Below are 21,131 nucleotides of genomic sequence, written 5' to 3' on the forward strand. Positions count from 1 at the left end.
CACGGCTTGGGCTCTGGAACCAGTCTCCTGGAGAGGGGCTGGACTCTGTCTCAGTCTGGAGTTGCCCCTGGTGAGAGGCGGCGGGCTGGGGTGGGTATTCTAATATCCCCTCGGCTTGCTGCCGGTACGTTGGGGTTTTTCCCGGTGGACGAGAGGGTTTGTTCCCTGCGCCTTAGGGTCGGGGAACGGGTCCTGACTGTCATCTGCGCTTATGCGCCGAGTGGCAGTTCGGAGTACCCAGCCTTCTTAGAGTCCCTGGGGGGGGGGGGGGGGGGGGGTGCTGGAAGGTGCTCCACCTGGAGACTCTGTTGTCCTGCTGGGAGACTTCAATGCTCACGTGGGTAACGACAGCGAGACCTGGAGGGGCGTGATTGGGAGGAACGGCCTCCCTGATCTGAACCCGAGCGGTGCTTTGTTATTGGACTTCTGTGCTAATCACAGTTTGGCCATAACGAACACCTTGTTCGAACATAAGAGTGTCCATAAGTGCACGTGGCACCAGGACGCTCTAGGCCGTAGGTCGATGATCGATTTTGTAATCGTATCACCAGACCTGCGACCATATGTTCTGGACACTCGGGTAAAGAGAGGGGCTGAGCTGTCAACTGATCACCACCTGGTGGTGAGTTGGATCAGGTGGCGGGGGAGGACGCTGGACAGACCTGGTGCACCTAAACGCGTAGTGAGGGTGTGCTGGGAATGACTAGCAGAGGCCCCAGTCCGCGAGATCTTCAACGCACACCTCCGGCAGAGCTTCAACAGCATTCCGAGGGAGGCGGGGGACATCGAGTCCAAATGGACCATGTTCAGCGCCTCCATTGCCGAAGCTGCTGCATTGAGCTGCGGCCGCAAGGTGGTTGGTGCCTGCCGTGGTGGTAATCCCCGAACCAAATGGTGGACACCAGAGGTGAAGGGAGCCACCAGGCTGAAGAAGGAGTCCTATCGGGCTTGGTTAGCCTGTGGGACTCCAGAGGCAGCCGACAGGTATCGACAGGCCAAGCGGAATGCGGCTCGGGCAGTGGCTGAAGCAAAAACTCGGGTGTGGGAGGAGTTCGGAGAGGCCATGGAAAAAGACTTTCGGACTGCCTCGAAGAGGTTCTGGCAAACCGTCAGGCGTCTCAGGAGGGGAAAGCGGTGCTCTACCTGCACTGTGTATAGTGCTGGCGGAGCGCTGCTGACGTCGACTGAGAAAATTGTCAGGCGGTGGAAGGAATACTTCGAGGACCTCCTTAATCCCACTGACGCGTCTTCCAAGGAGGAAGCAGAGTCTGGGGATGAGGGGAATGACCCGCCAATTTCTGGGGGCGAGGTCACTGAGGCAGTTAAACAACTCCTTGGTGGCAGAGCCCCTGGTGTTGATGAGGTCCGCCCCGAGTTCCTGAAGGCTCTGGACGTTGTAGGGCTGTCCTGGTTGACACGCCTCTGCAATGTTGCGTGGAGATCAGGGGCAGTACCCGTGGATTGGCAGACCGGGGTGGTGGTCCCCATCTTTAAGAAGGGGGACCGGAGGGTGTGTTCCAACTACAGGGGGATCACACTCCTCAGCCTCCCCGGGAAAGTCTATGCCAGGGTGCTGGAAAGGAGAGTTCGTCCACTAGTCGAACCTCTGATGCAGGAGGAACAATGCGGTTTTCGTCCTGGTCGCGGAACACTGGACCAGCTCTTTATCCTCTCGAGGATACTTGAGGGTGCATGGGAGTTTGCCCAACCAGTCTACATGTGTTTTGTGGACTTGGAGAAGGCATTCGACCGTGTCCCTCAGGGTGTCCTGTGGGAGGTGTTGCGGGAGTATGGGGTGTCTGGCCCATTGCTACGGGCCATTCGATCCCTATACAACCGTTGCAAGAGCTTGGTTCGCATTGCCAGCAATAAGTCGGACTCGTTCCCGGTGGGTGATGGGCTCCGCCAGGGCTGCCCTTTGTCACCGGTTCTGTTCATAATTTTTATGGACAGGATTTCTAGGCGCAGCCAAGTGGCGGAGGGCTTTCGCTTTGGTGGCCTCAGGATCTCATCTCTGATCTTTGCGGATGATGTGGTTCTGTTGGCTTCATCGGGTGAGGGCCTCCAGCTCGCACTGGAGCGGTTCGCAGCCGAGTGTAAAGCAGCGGGAATGAGGATCAGCACCTCCAAATCTGAGGCCATGGTTCTCAGCCGGAAAAGGGTGGAGTGCCCACTCCGGGTCGGGGATGAGGTCCTGCCCCAAGTGGAGGAGTTCAAGTATCTCGGGGTCTTGTTCGCGAGTGATGGGAGAAGGGAGCCGGAGATCGACAGACGGATTGGGGCTGCAGCTGCAGTAATGCAGATGCTGCACCGGTCCGTCGTGGTGAAGAGGGAGCTGAGTGTAAAAGCGAAGCTCTCAATTTACCGGTCGATCTACGTCCCTACCCTCACCTATGGCCACGAGCTGTGGGTAGCGACCGAAAGAACGAGATCGCGGATACAAGCGGCGGAAATGAGCTTCCTCCGAAGGGTGGCTGGCATCTCCCTTAGAGATCGGGTGAGAAGTTCGGCCATCCGGGAGGGGCTCAGAGTAGAGCCGCTGCTGCTCCACATCGAAAGGAGCCAGCTGAGGTGGTTTGGGCATCTGATAAGGATGCCCCCTGGGCGCCTCCTGGGTGAGGTGTTCCAGGCATGTCCCACCGGGAGGAGGCCCCGGGGCAGACCCAGGACACGCTGGAGAGATTATATCTCTCGGCTGGCCTGGGAACGCCTTGGTGTTCCCCCGGATGAGCTGGAGGAGGTGGCTGGGGAGAGGGAGGTCTGGGCCTCTTTGCTTAGGCTGCTGCCCCCGCGACCCGGCCCCGGATAAAGCGGATGAAGATGGATGGATGGATGGATGGATTTTCTAATTTAAATATAACATGGCTTTTCAAGATTTACAAAACAATTGCAGTATGTTTAATATACAATTACAACTTTTTTTTTTTGGAATACTAGTGCTATAAATGCAGGTAAACCGCGTTTGATCTGGTTTTGTCAGGATCTATGCAAAGTATTGACCTGCATAACTCTGGGTGTGAAGGCGCAGGTCAAAGCGTCTAGAGCTCAGTGTTTCAAAGATGTCTGTAGCTGTGATAACACAGCTTAGACTTTGCTTTTATCTCGCTGATTAAAGTCTTTTTCCATTATGTGATGAAACGTGTTCCTCAAAGCATTTTTTTTGCTATTAAAAAGATGGACTTGGACTGGCTTGAAATCTCAGGATGAGCCACTAAACACCATGAATGCAGGATACAAAGGCAGACGTGTTTATCAAGGTTATAAGAACACTTTGTTGGGCAAATGGGAGACAGAAAGTGGTCCAGTGTTTTAAAACCCAGTGTAATACTGAAAAAAAAACATCTCTTCTCTGCACAAACAAAAAGACAAAAGAGGCTATAGTGTGCGTGTTGTTATGGGTCTCATGCTGAAATGACTGATTCTAGCATTTTTCTTGGTAAACCAAAATGGCTGTAATTTCATGTGTGAAATTACCATCTGACTCAATAAGGGCCTAATTATTCAGTAAAAATGCGCCAGAACGGTAGACTGGCTCACACACAGTAACTAGTCCAACAGATGCTTAAATGTGAAGCCGACTTCAGTGTTAAGAAACCCAGTGCCTGCTGCTGTACATGTGAAGGCTAAAGACTATTTGCTGGCAGCATAAAAGTCGGTCATTTTCATTTCTACTATTAGCTAATAGTTCCCTTAACTGGAATAATGCTTTTGTTGCTCATTCACTATCCTTTTGTTTCTATTATCAATTGCATCTTTTAACCAGTGTGTATTAAAGGCTTTCTCTTTAGTTAAATTAATTCTAAGGGTTGTAGGGCAGGTATACCCATTCAACAGTCTATAACAGTAAAAGGAACCCCATCAATCCTTGAAACCTGTATGAGTACATTTGTTTACTTTGGGCAACATATAAGGTTTTCAATGACAGTCACAATGTGCAAAAACATATCAAAAGTACCTGTGATTATATTCAATGTGTACCTTAGAATTGAATGTTTCAACTTTCTCTCACATGTTACACTTCCTCTTGAACTACACATTAAATAACATATGTTTATGAAGTGGTTAGTAACCTGGTCTACAACAACCTTTCTCAAGGACATATCAAAGCATGTTTCTGGGTAAACAGTAGCCTCCCTAATTATTACAAGACTATTTACAGTATCTCAAAATTCAGATATAAAGAGAGTGACTCTCCACAGTAAAGTGCAATTAGATCCCAGTGAATTAACTACTCAGTCAGGTGTGATTTTTCTATATTTAGCCATGAAATTTAACTACTACAGCAGGCAAGAGTGGTTGATTTATTTTAGAGTGACACTATGGCTAAAAAGAAACTCTTTCTTTATTTTTGGAATCTCTTCAATATGGGCACTAATTTATCCTGCTATCTAACCTCAAGTAACTAATCTTATAAAAAAGGGTACCTTTTATTATTATTATTTTTTACCATCACTCTGTTCACAGTGACTATTAACAACTAACAACGTCACCTGCTTGATAATTTTGCAACAGCATCCACATTATGAAGCAGTTTCTCATTAGGAGAGAGATCACAGTAGCATTTTCAACACGTGAACAACACTAGCTGACTTTAGCCGGCAGTGTTTCTGTATTTGCAGCATGTATCAGAAGACATGCTTTCTGCGTGGACTACAAAAAAAATCTATGTCCTGTTTCTGTAAAAACTGAGACAAGTCTAATATCACCAGCTAAGCTCATAATTTAGCTTTAATTGAATGCAATAACACATGCATACCCTGTCTTCTATTAGTTGAAAACAATACACTTGAAAAAAAGAGAATCTGACAGCACGTACAGAAAGAAAAAAACCTGGCAGGTCTTGGACCAGAATAGATCAATGCAAATGTGTGTTGCTCCAGATGACAGCACCGCTGGATGGCTCTGGACAATTCATCTGGTTGGACTGCAAAGTGATGAGATACGCAATATTGCAGAGTGCAAGATGGTGATGAAGGCTGTGGTGATTAATAGCTTAGCACGTAAAGTAAGGATATTCTCCTTACAGACCAGGAACCTGACAACAACACACTCAGCAAATGATTTCAATTAAACCACAGCTCGACCAACAAAAGCAATTCTTTTTCCCAGAAATGTTTAATATACATATTATGGTGGCTGTAAGTTCATATGGTAGATTTGAAAGTGTGGCATAAAGTATATCTCCAAAATGGATACAAATTTCTGGCAGTAAACAGCCAGTTATGCATAATGACAGGGAGTAGTGGTAAAAAAGTATTAAGGTAGTACAATGATTGCAAAAGAAGAAAACACTGATGTGAAAAATATCATTAATGTTTCAAATTGAAAGTTTGTTTACACTGTAAGCTCTCTGGGATACTTAAAAAAATTATAACCCCAACTCTCAAATTCTTTTTGCAAACATAACTGGGCTCTTTCATGAGTTATGAGCATCAATCCCCCTCTTTACAACCTTTTTTTTTTTTTTTTTTTTTTTGGGGGGGGGGGGACTTTTGTGGAAAATCAGGCAGTTCTGCTTACATGATTGATCTAGCAAGAACATCTCCGTCTTTCTGACATCATTCAGAAGGCTTTTTAACTCAACACACAGGCTTAAATATTTAACAGTCAGTAAGTCACAGAGAGTACTATTGGGCAATTGCCAGTGCAAAATCCACCTATTCAATCTATATTTCATGGTCATGAATGAGTGAAAGACTTGCCATTCTTTATATAACACTTTCATGATGGGAGGGGGACTTGTTAATGTCCACATGCAGAAGTAAAGTAAGCAGTATCAAGAGGGATGAACTGTGCCATGGCTCTCAAAAGCAATTTCTGAGGTTTTACTAAACCTTTCGTAACCTTTCTAAACCTCACTGATTTAATTTGAATTGAACTAAATAAACTTAGAGCTGAACAAAGACTGGACTACCATCTCCAGACACTGCTGTTTCCTATTCTAACTGCCACATTTAGAGAGGGATACACATCTTTCATTCTGAATGATGGTGAAACAGTATTGATTAAACTGCTTATATCCCATTGACTAGTTGGTATCTAATCAATTTTCACACACACACTTTTGCAGGATATTGAGGTTAGAGTATTTTCCACAGTTATTCTTACAGTACATGCAAGAGGCAGCATGTTAAGTAACCAGCTTTACCTTGTCTTTCAGTTTATACATGTCACTCACCATAGCTCATGGGCTAAGAAGAAATAGTGTATTAAAATTCATCATATGAACCAACTATCTTTAGGGAAATGTAGCCATAATGTAGGCTCCAAGAAGATGCTGCGCAAAAAACACAATACGCAGGAAGTACAGCGTGATCTGTGGTATTTTCAGGTGAGGGCACTACCTGTAATGGAGGGGCCCTCAAGGACAGATACCTATTGGAAGTGATGTCCCAGAGGACAATCTCAAGCACTTTTCTAAAAAGGATGAAAAATCTCAATACTAAACCTTATACAGCAACTGTGTCTGGCCTTAACATAGAATTTAAGTTGTGTCGCCGTAGCACAACTAGCCTAGTGCCAAGAATTCAAGACTTTAAAAAAAGTTGATTTTGTAAGAGAATGGATGTGTTTTCCACACAAGTAGCCTCATCGAAACCACTTTACTTTTGTATGTAAGAAGCAAGAGAAATATTCCCAAAACCTTAAATCTACTAGCTGAGCACTATGTGTCATAGCCTATAGCTAACTATGAACAACATCTTTACATATTATTTGACATAACACAATGGGTGCATGAGTTTATGCAGAGTAATAAGTATTAGTATTAGGTCTGTTGATTTGGCTGCAGACACAGTAGCTGCTCATTTGCCCCTTTGCTGTCAGTTGCTCTTGGCACAACTGACAGCTAAACTGTGGACTTCTGTGCACACACGCACACACACACAAGCAGTGCCATGCATGCATATCCATATATGACAGGAAAATTGAAAAAATGGAAAATTAGACGGTTAAAAGAGCTGATTATTATTTCTTTACCTGAAGAAAACTGAGTTTCATATTTTATTTTCTTCTCGAGGCTAAATTTCAAGAGAACAAAGCATAAAAGAATAATGCTGTTCTAAATCTGCAGAAGCAAGGGAAACCTATAAAAAAATCCCATGTCTGATATTGAGAATTTTCTACCTTATCCAGTTTTAATAAACACAACATATACACAGTATGGATAAGATGATTTTGATATTTAATCATCATAAACGACAGACCTCCTGCTAAGTATTTAGTCTCTTTTGTATGATCACACATATTTCTCAGCCCTCAGGGACATTCAAAGAAATCCACAGTGTGGTAGTTTTGCTAAAAAGAAGAAGTGTTTCAGGCTGTAGACGAGTTACCAGAAACCTCATCACGACTCGAATGTGTTTTGTAATATGCAAAAACAAATGTGACAGTAACAACTGGAGCTGATGTTCAGTAGTTTTTGTATCACAGCTCAATGTCTGTGGAATTAGATTACAACAGTCCTTCGGTATCATTTCCAGTTGCATCAGTATATGCTGAATTAACAACCAGTCAGTAAGTTCCTTATCATGTCATGTTTGCATTGTTTTCAGGGCTTACAACCCATTTCCAAAAAAGGTTTGAATGGTGTGTTTTTTAAAGCTAAGCTTCAGTATTGGTCATCTTAATATTATAAAGAATTAAATACAGGGTCTGACTGATTTGCAAATCGGGGCATTATTTTTTTTTACCTACATTTTACACAATGTTACAACCCTTTTTTCTTTGGAAAGGAGGGCCATATGGATTGATGGATGGTTAAAAACGAGCTATCAATTTTGTTGGACACACACAGATTTCAATTTAAAATGAAAATTGTTTACAAATATGAACCATGAATCAGGAATATCTTGTAACATGATCAGGAACAGCAACAATGGAGTATGCAGCTACAAAGAGGGGTCCTCCTAAATAAAGGTCTGGAGCAAAGTCCATGTAGTGTGGGGTCTGAAGCCTTCCTCATATGTCTTCAGAGGGAATTTTTGTAGGCACATGACAATTATGACTAATATAGCTAGGTGTTGCTGTTAAATTTTTGTGGGGATGGAAATTGTAAGACTGTAAAACTTCTGTCTAGTATGACAGTAATGAAGCACCTTTAGGTAACTGCAAACATCCTGACATATAGGTAGACTGGTTAAAAATTTCAGTATATCCTAGCCAATAATGGCCATCATGTTCAGTAAACTAATAAATTCAAGTCATGATTAACTTGCTGGCTTTTGAATGTTCATGGTTGGCTGGGCCTTTCTGCCTGTTTTCCATGTGCCTGTGTGGGTTTCCTCTGCGTGATCTAGTTTTCTCCCACAGTCTAAAGACATGTATGTTAGGTAACATACGTGTCTTTGGTGATTCTAAACTGGATGTGAGGGTGATTGTGTGATTGTCTGTCTCTCTCTGGAAGCACTGTGATGAACTGGTGACCCGGGTGTACCCTATACCCATCCCTATGACAGCTGTGATAGGCATTATCCCCACCATGACCCTGCGCTCAATAAACAGTTATGAAAACGAATGCCCTGATGACTAACTCAGCAAACACATTTAATGCCCAATAAAAGAAATCAGTTTGTTCAGGGAGAACAATGAGAGTCTTTCAATGAATGACAATGCTCTACTATCCCATGCCCTAACTGACTAAATTAAATGCCAAGAAGGACTTTATATAATCCAATGGATAATAAATAAATACATTAAAAAATAATTTAAGTAACAATCAAACCTTTGGTTCAAGGGCTGGTCATTTATTTTAAGAACTGCATCAACACTACACAAAGATAATGAATCAATGACAAATGTTCAGGGAGCAGCTTCCTGTACCATCTCTCCCTGATTATCAATAGCACTACTGGCTCTTACTTTGCTACAAAAGGGCACTAGTATAATACCCTGATTCAACTCCCAAATCATAAATCTTTCATCACCAGAAGGTACACAAAGTCAAAGCAGTCAGAGAGGAGCTTTGACCTTTTCCTGCTGGGCAGAGAGATGCAAGACACTGTAATGACAAACGTGTACTGGTTTTTTGTTCCTTCTAAATCCAAATTACTTCCTTTGCATACTAGTTAAAGTCACATGTGATGTTCTGTTTTTGTTTCACCCTGTCTCTATATGTTTCCCTAGAACATGACTTGAAGATGAGCTGTCCTCAGACTGAGTTTGAGGAGAAGGAAAGTCCTCCTCCGGAGGAGTTAGAGTGTAAAATCTGTTATCAGCGTTACAATGTCCAGCACCGGAAGCCTAAAATCCTGGACTGCCTTCACCGGGTCTGTGCCCGTTGTCTCATTAAAATCCTGGATATTGCTGACAGTGCAGGCTGCATCTCCTGCCCCTTTTGCCGACACCAAACTGAGATCACTGAGCAGGAGATTTCAGCCCTGCCTGATGATGTTAACATCATGTCCCACTTGGTGATGCGGGACAAATCCTGGAACTCCGACCAAAACAGGGAGGTGGTCTTGACTCCAAAGAGTTTCTCCTCCTCCAGCCCATCTCATGACTCATCCAACTGCCTGGTAATCACTATAATGGAGGTACAGAGGGACTCACAACACTCTCCAAGCCAAAATGGCAGCTCAGATGTTTATGCTGAGCAAAGCCTGGACTCAGTATCTATAGGCTCTAATGGGCCAGGAGATCAGGATGCCTTGTCCAAGTTCTGTAATCATGTCCCACGCATCCTGGTCTGGCTTCTGGGTTTCTTATACTTTGGCTCACTTCCTCTTGGAATCTACTTGCTGGTGATTCAGAGAGTGACTCTGGGCATTGTATGTGTTAGCTTGGTGCCATCAAGCCTGACAGTTTGCCTGGTCTATGGATTCTGCCAGTGCCTTTGTCAAGGCATGTGTGACTGCTCTTCCAGAGGATGATGGGATCCTGAAAACCGCTTGTCCTAGGATAGGAACGAGTCAGCCTGTGGGAGTACAGGCCTCCAGGTAAAGATGATATCCTCTCCTGCACAGGCATAACAAGCTGAGCAGTCAGTTACCTTCATGCAAATAAAAGGCCAGTGAGACAAAATAAGTCAGTTTTCAGTGACGTGCTGTGCTTTTGTTAGACGTACTGCTTCAACGGAGATACCAGCTTGGTCAAGAGAAACAGAGCCAATGGCATGGTCTGTCAGCAGCCTATACCGACTTTTCTGTGATGCATTTTTGTGACCTTTATTTGTTATGTGTTGTGTGTTGACCTAGTCTAACATAGCATTTGACAACAAACCTTTAATCCTCCACTTGCATAAAAACAACACTGACAGGAGTCCCGTGCCCTCAATTATCAACATTATTTATGTACAAAAATCTGGGATGCAAACCTTTTTAAATTAAATTTGGGATTGTATGAACTGACATGAATGTGAATACAGTTTTCAAAGCATTATAATGGTTTACAAGAAAGGTCTGTTTATTTACTCGTTTTTCAAACTCGTTTTAATTACTGCAATTGACAGCTGCCAACGACAAAAAGAAAAATAATTGGGTGTGATTTAGGTCGGTGGTTATCTATGGTTTATTATGAACTAGGCTGCTGATGAGCCTGCTGATCGTGCATTTTTGTTACAACGGTTTAATATCCTACTTGAAACACTGTTCCTCAAAGTGAGTGTGAAGGACAGGTCATAATGTGAGAACTGCAAACACAGTGACTTGACATTTTGTATGTTATCCATCTGGCTCGATTTTTCAGCTTTCCTCACTTTCGAAAAAAACTGTCTGCATGCAAAGCATGTTTTTTGCCATGACAAAATACAAAACACCAATAAAAACCTGTGAGTTGGCCATAATTTATCTGTTACACAAGTAGCACACAGGGAGAGGTGTGATGAGGTTCTTGCTGTTAGTGAATATGCATTTCTGCACCTCTAGCTCTCACGTCATTCGGGCTACTGTGCAAGGAAACAGTGCATGTGAGGCATAAACTAGGCTCATACCTCAGGTTTTTTGATACTTCCTGTCAAACAACACATCCTCCATTCAGTTTGTCCTTTAGCTTTAGCAACTCTGCTATTTTTGGTACAGGTAACATCCTTGTTTTGCTCAAAGATACTATTTATGGTAAGATGAGTGTCGTGGTAGAAGCCAAATTTGCACGTTTGTCTGCTGCATGTTTAAAAAAGGCTCTTCTTACATGTACCACCAGGAAATACTGACTCAATAAATTGTGTTTTAATTCAGAAAGAAAGAAAGAAAGAAAGAAAGAAAGAAAGAAAGAAAATGCTATTTTTGATCAAGTCTTTTCCTTTGTGTTGCAGAAAGAAATTTCCCTTTAAACTTTTTTTTTGTTGTAGCAGAAATTTCTCTTCTGAGACACATTTAATTGTATCCAGCAGTGCCTGACATTTCCAGAACCAGTTAAAATAGTTTTACCATTTAACTGCTTTATAGGGGCATTTCATTCTGTAAATCAAACTAAATCAAACAAAGTTCGTGAGCAGGAGAGCATAGTACAACCTTTGCTGAATTCAAAAGTAGGCTTTATTTTAGTCTTCGGAGAACATTTAGAGTCTTTTCTGTTAAAATGTTGATAACTGAGGGGCCTAGATCTACTATTTTTCATATATCCAATGGCTGAAGTCGGGTAATGGTACACTTCATCAAATGCAGATGTAGCATTTACAATTCATTTGAGTGATAAACGTTTTCTCTGTTCTGTATGTCCTGATGATTTTCTGTCATTTGGGCTCTATATTTTTATTTCTTGGATTTCCTTTGTCAACTGCTCTATCTGTTGCTGTACATTTTATCTTTTATGATTTCCTGTATTTCTGCTTATGATACAGTGACAGCAGCTTAGCACTATGCTACCGAGTACAGACGCTACTAGGCAATTAAATAAATTGAACTATTTTCTCCTATAGGTTGCTCGTGTGCATACTTTCCCTCCTGCTACCTCCTGTCTGATTTTTGTGAGATTTTTGCATAGTTAGTCTTTTTAAGCTTAGAGATACAAGACGCCGTCAAACCAATAAAATCATAAAGGCAAGAGCTTATATGTGATTTCACAAAACACCACTGTGTTCGTAGAAGTGGGATTTTTAATCTTTAGATGATTTCTAGAGACTCTAAACTCGATTTTTGACATGATTATCTCCAAACCTTCCAAAGCTTGATGAGACTCAATATTACTGCCAGGTGTGAGGATAAGAAAAAAGGATAACAATTTCATTCTTTTTTGAATAATGGCAACTGAGAATTACTACTTTGACAAAGATCTTTCATTTTTTAGTGGCATACTATTGTGCAATATTATTTTCACCAAAGATGCACAGTAAATATGCCACAATGAGCTTAGACTTGATGAGGAAAAATGATCTGAACAGACATAAGAAGAAGAAACGATTCTTAGAAGAGATATTAGTTATGACAGATATCAGCAGCAGGTCAGAAAAGAGGAACAGAGTTATTATTTTTGCTCTATTTGGTAAGATCTGTTACAAAGACTTCGTGTCAGTCAAGTGTTTGTCCTGCTTGTTGTACAATACAACATCTAAAGGACCCCGCCTTTCATCTTCCTGAGATGAGTGACAGCTCCCATTAAAAAAAAAACAGTCTCCCTCCTTACATCTGAAAAGACAAATACGAAATTGGTCCACATATAGGACAGCCTTGAGTATGACAAAACTCTGTGTGGGTAATTCAATGAGCTCACTGTCATTATTTTCCTTAGCAACCGTTTCTCTTGCTTTGAAAATGGTACTAATTACCATAGTCTGTGGTTTATGGTTTTCAGCTGTCAAACACAATTAGCCAAATTGACTCACTCAGGCCATTCTTGAACAGTAGGCACAAAGAAGGAGGAGGGTCAAAGGTCAGCACACCAGGAGGGTAGAACAAATAAATATCCTATGTAATCCTATTATTTAGAGTAATCACTTCTGTAAATGTTCATATAAATGCGATGATGGGAGGAAAAGTGGAGGAGAATATTAAAGTGGAAAAAAGTCATCCCACACTGACGTCAAGCAGCAGAATGGGTCAAACCTGTGACCTGGTTATATTTATACATGCACTCACTAAAATATTTAACATTTTCAGGTGTATCCAGGAGATGGAGGAGCATGAATTTTAATTACACATGAATAATGTAGTCACAATCTGTCTCTCTTTATAGCACACACTTAATGCACAATCCCTATTTTTTCAACTCATTAGGTGGCAACACATATTCCAATCACCGCAGGCTGACAGTAATCACCAAGAGCAAGAGCTGTTCATTAAAAAGAAAGCAACTGTTAGTACCTGCTAGTTTTTCACGTTTGTATTAAAACTGAACCAGTGATAGAAAACCTCTGATCTCAATCAGTTATCATCTATTTAAGTAACTGAGCTTTTAGAGCAAGTCCACATAAGCTGCAATGAGAGAAAGGACAAAAAGGACTTTAGCAGGTGTGAAGATAACGGGAGTCCTTTTTGTGGACTCTTCATACCTTCTGAAGAGTGAACTACATTAAGTCATGTTGAAGTTTTATGTGACAACATAATGCAGAGTTGCCTGGGTTGAGGTCGGGTACTTAAGGTTCGATCTGCCTGGTAATTCAACACTCAAGTCTAATCTTTCCTGAGGATAAACTTCATTCATTCATTCATTCTCACAAAGAGTGAAAAAGCTTACTTCCCTATTGCTGTTATTGTATACTTTTCTGCTGTTACAAATGTTTGCCTTGATTTGCCCTCGATGTTTTCCAATTCTAAAAACTTGTGACTTGTTTATGTTTATGTGCACCAAATCCTGTTATCATGTGGCCTAGACAACTTCAAAGGTTTGATTTATCTGGTCATTTTAACATTAGTTTTTTTACCCCTTTGATGGCTTTGAAATTCCTTCATCACAACTATCAGGAATTTATCAGACTATCATTTACTATTCCATTTACTCATTTTTGTTTTTTAATTAACAAAAATAAAAACTAAAAAAAAAAAATAAAAAAATAAAGCTATTTAAATTGAAATTGAAGCCGAAATATGAGCGGGGTATAAACTAGCATTTAAGTCTTTTTTCATTTTTTTTCATATGCAGATGCTTTTTTTTTTAATCTCATTTCAGAAATAACAATCATAAATGTTCATAGCTCTTTGAAGAATACGAAGTCTGCAGACCACTGACATGACAAAAGCTTTACTATCATCTTTGGGCTTCAAATCAGCAGGTTTCAGCTGATCTTTGTTACTGGGGATTTCTTCCTTCAATCTTCTTTTCAGCTAGAAAAAAAGGCTCAACAGGCTTTAAATCTGGTGACTGGCTTGGCTGTCACTGATAAAGCTTTGGCTGCACAGGCAATGTGCTTAATGTCACTGTATTTTTGGAAGGCCTGTTAAATGAGACAGGGGAATTGCTTCATGCATAGACAAACTAAATGTTTGTGTATACTTCTGAAATGATTCTATTATAGCAGCGATGGACAATTAATTTTCCCAAGGGTCCACAGGAGAAACTGGGACTGTTGTGAAGGACTTCAGCAGGACTGAGTTCAGCTTGTTAAAATCAATTGCCCATACCTGTTTTACTGCCACACAGAACATGCCCATAACATTTTATTAGCTCCTTCATATTTGATGAGGTTTGAATCACATGTATTCTTCAGTCTTTCTTTCACTTTCACTTTGAGATATTTTGATTTTATTAGTTCATTAAACATTTGCTCCAAACATGCATAATTCCAATCTAGCCTTGGTATATAAGAGGTATGAATCTCTGTTATTCCACTACAGTAGGTTTTCTTTGAACTGCAGATTGTGATGCTATCCACTCTCAAACTGTTGGTGATATCAGTGATGGTTAAGGGTTGTTGTTTTTTTTACAACTCTCCAGATTTTTCTGTTATCAGCTGCAGTTTTTCTCCGTAGAAGGACCTGCCCTGTGTTCACTTGTTTTGTTTTCTATAAAATTGTCCACAATGCTTTGCTAAATAGATCAATTTCCTCTGCTATCATTCCCAGTGACTGTTATTCCTCCTTATCAAAGAGGTGTCTTTTTTTGTCCTAGTCAGTTTTCCAGGTCTTTATGTCTAAGCCCTATAGAGCCACTAAATGCATTTTCAACTGAAGAAAAGCTTGAGAAAAAAAGACTGGATAGCCACTACACTTCTGTGCACTACAAACAAAAAAAATGCAAAAAAGGAAACATCTGACAATCATTACTGGCATAACTTAACTAACTTAACTAACTAATAACCAACTGCTGTACAACTGAAAGTGGAGCAATGAATGCACTTTTTTTCTGTGAAACAGTAAACTACACAAACGAATTATCATAGTTGCTGTTTTTATCCAAATATTTCAGTTAAAATATAACAGAAACATAATATTTTTCTTAACATACTTTTAGAGTATGTATTTCCCTACCACCCTGCTTTCGTGGTATTTTATATTGTGAAACTGGGTTACTGGCTATTTGTGATGATGCATTATTTACTGCAACAGGCTAAGCGCACACTAATTATTTCCATTATTTAATTTCTCCACAATTGAGCCTTTTGAAAAAGAATGATGTAAGTAGTGCAGTACCGACAAGAACAATAACATGTATGCAGTCCTGTTATAAATGGAAATGAGTAAAAACAGCAACCACTGATGTTAACCTACCAATGCATCATATTTGCTTAAGTAAACTCTAAATACTTTAAATACTGATTAGGTAAGAAATAAAAAAGACAACACAGGGATATTTATCTGCTCTAGCTGGTGTGAATGTCCTCAAAAATGTGAACTGGGATACACCAGTCTGAAATGGGTTTGTATATTTTTTCCTGTACAATCCAGGCGTTTGGTACAGAAGGGAGCAGGTTACAGAAAGGCAACGTAGCTGTGACTCACAGAGCAAATAAGAGAATGTAAACACTCAGTGACTCGTTTAATTAATCTATAAACTCATCTTAATTAAATTATGTGTATGGTTTCTTTATATAATACTATGCGATGACGCACATAGTATGTTATGGTTGGCTTACAACAACATGATGTGTGACAAATACAAGGTAAAAACCAAGACTCTTTAACCCTACACTAAAAGGGATCCAAACATTTTGGAGGAATAATGTTCCATCCATCCAGCAGAGTTTCAGAGACTTTCAGAATCAGTGCCAAATGTGTGTTTGGGCTATTCTTGCAGCAGGCAGTGGTCAAACAATAAGTGCTGATACTCTATCAGGACTTCAATTTGGTTATTATTTCATTTTAAAATTGTGTTGAAGACAATTCCTAAGCCATAATGCTTTTGTGAAACCACTACAAACCTTAAAGTCCACCTTTATGTCAGATTTTTTTGTTTGTTTTACTATTAGGAAAAAAAGGGGGGAAATGTTGTTTACCACAACATTTACAGCTCTCCTTTTTTCATGGTCTGATCACCACCTATGAGATTCGCATTCACACACCTACACACACATACACTTCTCTCTCTCTCTCTCTCCCTATGAGCTGTTGCTATAGAGATCCTAATAAAATTGTTAAACCCACTGAGATGTTTTTCCTTGCTCTGGTTTGAGTGACAAGAGCTGCTGACAGAACACACATGCCACTGGCCGCTGAGCAAGGCACTAAAGCTAGTGTCATGTTTTTTTCATCATAATAAACAATTACAAAAGAAGAACGCACAACTGTACAGTAGCTGATGGTGCACAACAACTGTCAACCACAGTGGAAAGATTCATATCTGCAGAAAAGGCTACCATGGTGATTTACTATAATAGGCTTCATTTTATTTCTGTGGGAATGGGTGGGATCAATGTGGTTTTGCCAAAGAATGAACAAGGAAGAAAGAGGCTCTGTGTTCTAGTTTACAATTACCTATGCTCATGCATGTGTCTGGTACTGACAACTACATGCAAGTGCAATACTGTACACGAGGGATGAGATTTCATGGCATAATAGTTCAATTTAAACTCTAATTAATTTGAATTCATGTGTAATTATAAGTCGACTGACAACAAAATTAAATGAAAGTAATCTAAAACTGAAAAACATCCAAAGACATGCAGCTTGTGGGGATAGGTTAATTGGATAATCTAAATTACCACTAGGTGTGAATGTGCGAGTGAATGTGAGTGCGAATGGTTGTCTGTCTCTGTGTGTTGGCCCTGCGACAGACTGGCGACCTGTCCAGGGTGTACCCCGCCTCTCGCCCTATAACAGCTGGGATAGGCTCCAGCGCCCCCCGCGACCCTGAAAAGGATAAGCGGAAGCGAATGGATGGATGGATGAATCTAAAACTGGACTAAAGAACCCATGGCCTGGTCGGGATTGAATCAGGATTTTTAGAAAGGCACAAACATAAAGGAAAAGTGCTGACAGGCAAAGTGAGAAAATGCATGTAGAATAGCACATAACAGCAGTATGTTCTCTATGACCACAGTCATAGAGCACAAACGACACCCCTTTATAACCTCTGATCATTATCATTATACTGGTGCTTTCTTTACATGAAACATGCTTATAATGTATGGTCCTAATTGCATGCGCTCTTAAAAATGAGAAGATTATCTAAGAGACCCACTCAAGTCAGCATGAGAGAAAGCAATCTGCGAGACACAAGTGTTCATCAATTTATTCGTTGTGAGTAGTGGAGGCTGACAAGCAGATGGTTTATCAATTCCAGTAGAGTGGGCTGATCAATAGACACCAGACATGAGGACTGAAACTGGAACGTTGTGTTTCAGCCTGATCAGTTGAGGCACCAGATGAACCAAATGTGTTGTTCAAAAGCTTGCCAGGCATCAGAGGTTAAGATCAAATTAACCTGCCTGCCACGTAGCAGTGCAGCTTCTGGGAATACATTAAGAGATTTCTGGCTCCTTAATCATATGTGCAGACATTATTAAGACAAACCAAACCCACTGTAAGCCAGTGAGCCAGATTTGACTTTTTAAAACCACTGATGTATGATTCTTGTGTAAAAAAAAAAAAAAAAAGTGTTTACAGGGGAGGTGACTGTATTCTGACAGTGATGTTTTAATAAACAAACTTACTTTGACTTCTTCTTGTAGTTTTCCAAATCGAACTGTGCCACTGAGAATCCTGCTGATGAATCTCTGCTTTTCCTGCTGAAGAGATGATGCCTAGGGAGGCAGACAGGGAAGATGGCGGGTTACTGAGCTAAAAAAGGAACACAGAGGGAGGGTTAAACACACAATTGGATAAAGGAAGTGAGGGATTATGGGAGAATTGGATAAAGGAAATGAATGAAAGACGTCAAACTGTTGCCGATTTATAGAAATCCTGTGCAGCCAAATGGGTGAGGCACAAAAGCTGTTTAACTTCAGGACAGTATAACCAATCTGCAGACTTGTACTAGGTTGGATAAGGATGGATAAGAAAATACTCACTCGTTACCTACTAAGTAACTGTGTGAATCAAGATTTCATAAAAAGTCAAAGTCAGCTAAGGCTCCCCCATGCCAGTCATTCTGATTATAACTGTTTGGTCATGACTCTTTAGAACTCCAAAAACACAAAAAGTAACCGTGAGTCTTCTTTAACTCTGCAATAATCATAGTGCTTTATAGGCAACTATGTATAAATAAAAAAAAACATTTCTACTGCTTACATAACGTACATAATCACAATGCTTAAAAAAACACCCAGATAATATATACCCAGTTATATAATGCCAGAGGTGGAAAATCAGACAGTTCAGTTCCTGTACGCCTTACACACTTTTTGGTCTGATTTATACAATTGCTTTGACTGAAAAAACCTTTACGTTATCTTCTCTGTGCTTGTACCTTGTCTGAATAATGAAAGTATACAACAGAGATATACACAGAGATATGCATACATGTGAGGATCATTTTAACAATTAGAAGACTGGAAAACTGCTGCCTGTCTGTGGGGTCACAATTTTGGGTAAAAAATATGGAAACATGGATCCATCCTGTCTTGTATCAAAAACAAGGTGCCAGTGGTGGAGGTGCTATAATGGTATGGGGGATATTTTCTTGACACACTTTGGGTTCCTCAGTACATCACTGGGCATCATTTAAATTCCGCACACTGTACCCATCTTCTCATGGCTGCTTCTAGCAGAATAATGCATCATGTCACAAAGTTCCAATAATCTCAAACTGTTTTTTTAACATGACACTGAATCGAATGCACACTTTTGTCACCTATCCTCAGGGGCACCTGCTCCAAAAAATGTTCTTAGGGGTGGCTATATGGGAGCCACTAAAAATACTGGGCTGGCACTCCAAAAACAGAATTTCCAGTTTTATTACACTGTTATCAAATACTACTTGAAAAATATGGCAAAAAAGAGAAAAAGAATAGTATTATATGCCTAGTTAATTTTCTGCTATTAAATTTGCTATCTCTGAAAATAGGTGCATATGAAAACCAAATAAGGTTTTGGAATCATTAATAATTCAGTTTTAATTAATCGATTGACTGATTGTCTGGAAGTCCTAACCATCAATTTAATGATTCTCAGCAGAGCTGAGGAGAAGGAGCTTAAGATTCTTTCTCCTAGAATGGAGTTAATTTTAAGAGCAAACTTGTTCAGGAAATACAAATAAGCATTAGATAATGTCAGTGAATGTGAGTGTGAATGGTTGCCTGTCTATGTTGGCCCTGAGATGTACCAGTAATCTATCCAGGGACTGGCCCCAGGTGGTTTTCTGCAACCTTATGACATTATTACCAACAATCTGCCAGCAGTTTTTGGGTGCCTATTAGTTTTTCTGTGACTATTTTTAAAATCCAAAATCCTACCTGCCTCCAGACCTGTTGCAACTCTTATGAAATACCTTTACACCTTAACTACTGAATTTTGTTGTCATTTTGGATGAATTGTCTGTAAACAGCAACCAAAGCTGGCATTACTACAAACAGCTTAATTAGTAAGTGAATGAATTGATACTTAATATTCAGTATATTTAGACCTTTTTTTATCAAAGGAAAGTTTCAAGACCCTCATGTTTGTGCATCTATTCAGTGTCACATGTGGTACAAAATCTTTTTGCAGTAGCATCAGTAGTACCATGTGTAATAGTCGGTCTCTCTCCTGGGAAATGTGTTCTGCCACAGAAATGACAGCTCCCAGGCAGTGCCGTGTCTTTTCCTCCTTCAACACACACTCTGCCTTTTGTTGCTTCAACATACTCATTCTTCTTTCAGCCTTCCTAATTGATGGAAAGATAGGCGAGTGAGGAAGGGAATTGATTAAAGAGTATTAAAAGAGGACCAAAAACACAGAAAAGAAAGAAAGAGAAAATATGGAGGCACAAAAATGGTGTGCGAAAGGGAGGTTTGGTGAAAACATGGTAAAGAAAAATGAGCAGGGGTTAAGAAAAGGGAAAGCAGCCGATAGAAGGGTTGAATAAGAAGAAGGACAATAGGTTAGCTGGATGATACTTGAGATCATGCCATCTGCACAAGGTGGGGGGAAATGTTGGTTATTAAACACCTTTTGACAGACTTCACACTTCATATTGAAAGAGTTCATATTAATCTCAGCACAAATCTACAAATCTGGGAAATGAAGGCTCCAGACCAGAACATATTTAAGTCCAGCTGCAATCCCTTGCAATCCCTACAGTTAATTAGATATAATTATACTAGGTGTCAAAACATTAGACAAACAGGACAAAAGAATGAATCACCAGCTGCAATGTTGGACAGAAATATAGAAAAGAAAATAATAAATTAATAATAATTAAATTAATAAAGTAATTATATGAAAATAGAAAGTTCTCCTGTCTCCCATCAGACGAGCTCGTTGGCACTGATCCTCACATAGGATATGAACCACATTTTCCCACATGAAAGTCATGTGCATAACACTTACTAAGTGGACTTCTTCCATATTACTTCATATAGGTTGGATTTTTTTATTTTAAAAAAACCTTAACACAGAGCTCAGTGGATGTGCAGGAGTCTAGCACATTATCAGACTGCTTCAATTTCAAGTTATCACGAGTGTTTGTTTTTTTTAAATGATACCAAAAGCAAGCTGTCCCAATTATAAACAATAAATAGTTTACATTGATTTTACTCTTGCTAAACATCCATGTACCAGTTTTTATGGCAGTTCCATATATAAGCATATCCAGATGCTACATATTTTTTGCACAAAAGCATTTTAATATATTGAAAATGGAATTGCTTCCACATGCTGTTATAGTAATCATAACATTCTTTTGTT

At 40.3% G+C, this 21,131-nt stretch overlaps 2 protein-coding genes across 8 annotated transcripts in view; one reads left to right on the forward strand and one right to left on the reverse strand.

Annotated features, from left to right (window-relative positions):
* LOC146526144 (E3 ubiquitin-protein ligase RNF182) overlaps nucleotides 1–13,899 on the forward strand; it is a 31,882-nt gene extending 17,983 nt beyond the window's left edge. Inside the window, exon 2 of the mRNA XM_085155903.1 lies at nucleotides 9,124–13,899. Within this exon, the coding sequence (XP_085012029.1) occupies nucleotides 9,124–9,869 (746 nt within the window). The 3' untranslated portion in view covers nucleotides 9,870–13,899. The remainder of the gene's footprint in view (nucleotides 1–9,123) is intronic.
* The window catches only part of LOC146526141 (ATP-binding cassette sub-family C member 12-like), a 154,130-nt gene that overhangs the window by 116,620 nt on the left and 16,379 nt on the right, over nucleotides 1–21,131 (reverse strand). For 3 of the 7 annotated variants that reach the window (XM_085155688.1, XM_085155667.1, XM_085155680.1), the window contains 2 exons: nucleotides 19,968–20,109; nucleotides 17,960–18,049 (listed from right to left, as the gene is read on the reverse strand). In XM_085155688.1, coding sequence (XP_085011814.1) covers nucleotides 17,960–18,049; nucleotides 19,968–20,109 — 232 coding nt within the window. Of the gene's footprint in view, nucleotides 1–16,967; nucleotides 17,757–17,959; nucleotides 18,087–19,967; nucleotides 20,110–21,131 lie in introns of those variants that run through there. The other 4 variants (XR_014873559.1, XM_085155693.1, XM_085155700.1 and 1 more) reach the window with 3 other exon arrangements.

Source organism: Neolamprologus multifasciatus, chromosome 1 (genome assembly GCF_963576455.1).
Source record: "Neolamprologus multifasciatus chromosome 1, fNeoMul1.2, whole genome shotgun sequence".
NCBI classification, from domain to species: Eukaryota; Metazoa; Chordata; class Actinopteri; order Cichliformes; family Cichlidae; genus Neolamprologus; species Neolamprologus multifasciatus.